The 1,894-nt window shown below is 65.4% G+C and overlaps 1 protein-coding gene across 1 annotated transcript in view; it reads left to right on the top strand.

Moving 5' to 3' along the window:
- The window catches only part of LOC110391924 (Niemann-Pick C1-like protein 1), a gene marked incomplete at both ends in the record, with an annotated part of 15,183 nt that overhangs the window by 4,571 nt on the left and 8,718 nt on the right, over window positions 1-1,894 (top strand). Inside the window, 2 exons of the mRNA XM_021383883.1 lie at window positions 2-144; window positions 1,192-1,503. Coding sequence (XP_021239558.1) covers window positions 2-144; window positions 1,192-1,503 — 455 coding nt within the window. The remainder of the gene's footprint in view (window position 1; window positions 145-1,191; window positions 1,504-1,894) is intronic.

Raw genomic sequence — 1,894 nt, 5'->3', positions numbered from 1 at the left:
GTGGTGCTGGGCGCGGTGGTGGCGGCCATGGGGTTCCTGGCGCTGCTGGGGCTGCCCTCGTCGCTCATCATCCTCGAGGTGGTTCCCTTCCTGGTGCTGGCCGTGGGCGCCGACAACATCTTCATCTTCGTGCAGGAGTTCCAGGTGCTCGGCGGGCGCCCGTGGGTGCTGGGCTCCCCTCGGGGTGGGGGGCATTGGGGTGCACCCCTTGGTGCCAGGGTCCCCGTGGAGTGGGTGAACGTTGGGTTCCTTTGGGTACTTGGGGGTCCCTATTGGGTTGGTGGGCACTGGGGTGCACCCTTGGGTGCCGGTGTCCCCTTGGGGTGGGTGGGCGTTGGGTCCTCTCGGGCATTGGGTGTCCTTGTGTGGTAGGAGGTGGGTGGGTGTTGGGTTCCTTCGGGTACTGGGGGTCCCCATGGGGTGGGGGGCATTGGGATGCTCCCTTGGATGCCAGGATCCCCTTGGGGTGGGTGAGCACTGGGTCCACTTGGGCACTGGGGGTCCCCATGGGGATGTAGGGCTGCGCGGTGCACCCTTGGGTGCTGGGATCCCCATGGGGTGGGCGGGCACTGGGGTGCAGCTTTGGGTGCCATGGACCCCTTGGGTTGGGTGGGCATGGGGTCTTCTTGGGTACTGAAGGTCTCCATGGGTTGGTGGGCACTGGGTTGCACCCTTGGGTGCCGGTGTCCCCTTGGGGTGGGCGGGCGTTGGGTCCTCCTGGGCACTGGGTGTCCCTGCGTGGCAGGAGGTGGGTGGACATTGGGTTCCTTTGGGTACTGGCGGTCCCCATGGGGTGGGTGGGCACTGGGCCCCTTTGAGGGCTGGGGTCCCCATGTGGGGCGTAGGGATGTGGAGTGCACCCTTGGGTGCCAGGGTCTAGTTGGGGTGGGTGGGCATTGGGGTGCACCCTTGGGTGCCGGGGCCCCCTTGGGGTGGGTGAGCACTGGGTCCATTTGGGCACTGGGGTCCCCATGGTACGTTGGGCTGTGATGGGCACCCTTGGGTGCCGGGGTCCCCGCAGTACACTTGGCCATGGGGTGCACCCTTGGGCACTGGGGTCACTTGGGGGTGGGGAGACTTCAGGCTCCTTTGGGCGCACTGGGGTCCCTGTGGGGTACTTCGCCCCTTGGGGGCACCCTTGGATGCTGGTGCCCCACGGCCCCCCTGAGCCCGCTCCCCCCGGCCCAGCAGCAGTCGGAGCGGGAGGAGGGCGAGACGCGGGAGCAGCACATCGGGCGGGTGCTGGCGCAGGTGGCACCCAGCATGATGCTGTGCAGCGTCTCCGAGGTCATCTGCTTCTGCCTGGGTGAGCGGCGGGCGCCCCTGTGGGTGCCCCAGTGGGTGCTCAATGGGTGCCCCAAATGGAGGCAATGGTGGGTGCCCCGAGGGATTGTCCAGTGGGTGCCCTATGGGTGCTCGTGTTGGGTGTCACGATGTGTGCCCCGATGGGTGCTCAATGGATGTCACAGTGGGTGTCTCAAAGGGTGCCCCCAATGGATGCAATGATGGGTGCCCCAATGGGTGCTCAATGGGTGCCCCAATGGGTGTCACGGTGGGTGTCATGATGGATGCCCCAGAAGGATGTCCCAATGGGTGCCCCAATGGGTGCTCAATGGGTGTCACAGTGGGTGTCATGATGGGTGCTCAATGGGTGCCCCAATGGGTGTCACGGTGGGTGTCGTGATGGATGCCCCAGAAGGATGTCCCAATGGGTGCCCCAATGGGTGCTCAATGGGTGTCACAGTGGGTGTCGTGATGGGCGCCCCAATGGGTGTCTTAAGGGTGTCCAACGGGTGTCATGATGGATATTCAATGGGTGCTCAATGGGTGCCCCATGGCTGTCCCGAAGGGTGCCCCAAATGGATGCAATGATGGGTATCCCAAGGGATTGTCC

This window comes from Numida meleagris, unplaced genomic scaffold (genome assembly GCF_002078875.1).
Source record: "Numida meleagris isolate 19003 breed g44 Domestic line unplaced genomic scaffold, NumMel1.0 unplaced_Scaffold640, whole genome shotgun sequence".
In the NCBI taxonomy this organism is placed as follows: Eukaryota; Metazoa; Chordata; class Aves; order Galliformes; family Numididae; genus Numida; species Numida meleagris.
Note: the sequence above shows the minus strand (reverse complement) of the source record. Positions and strands in the feature narration are given on the sequence as shown.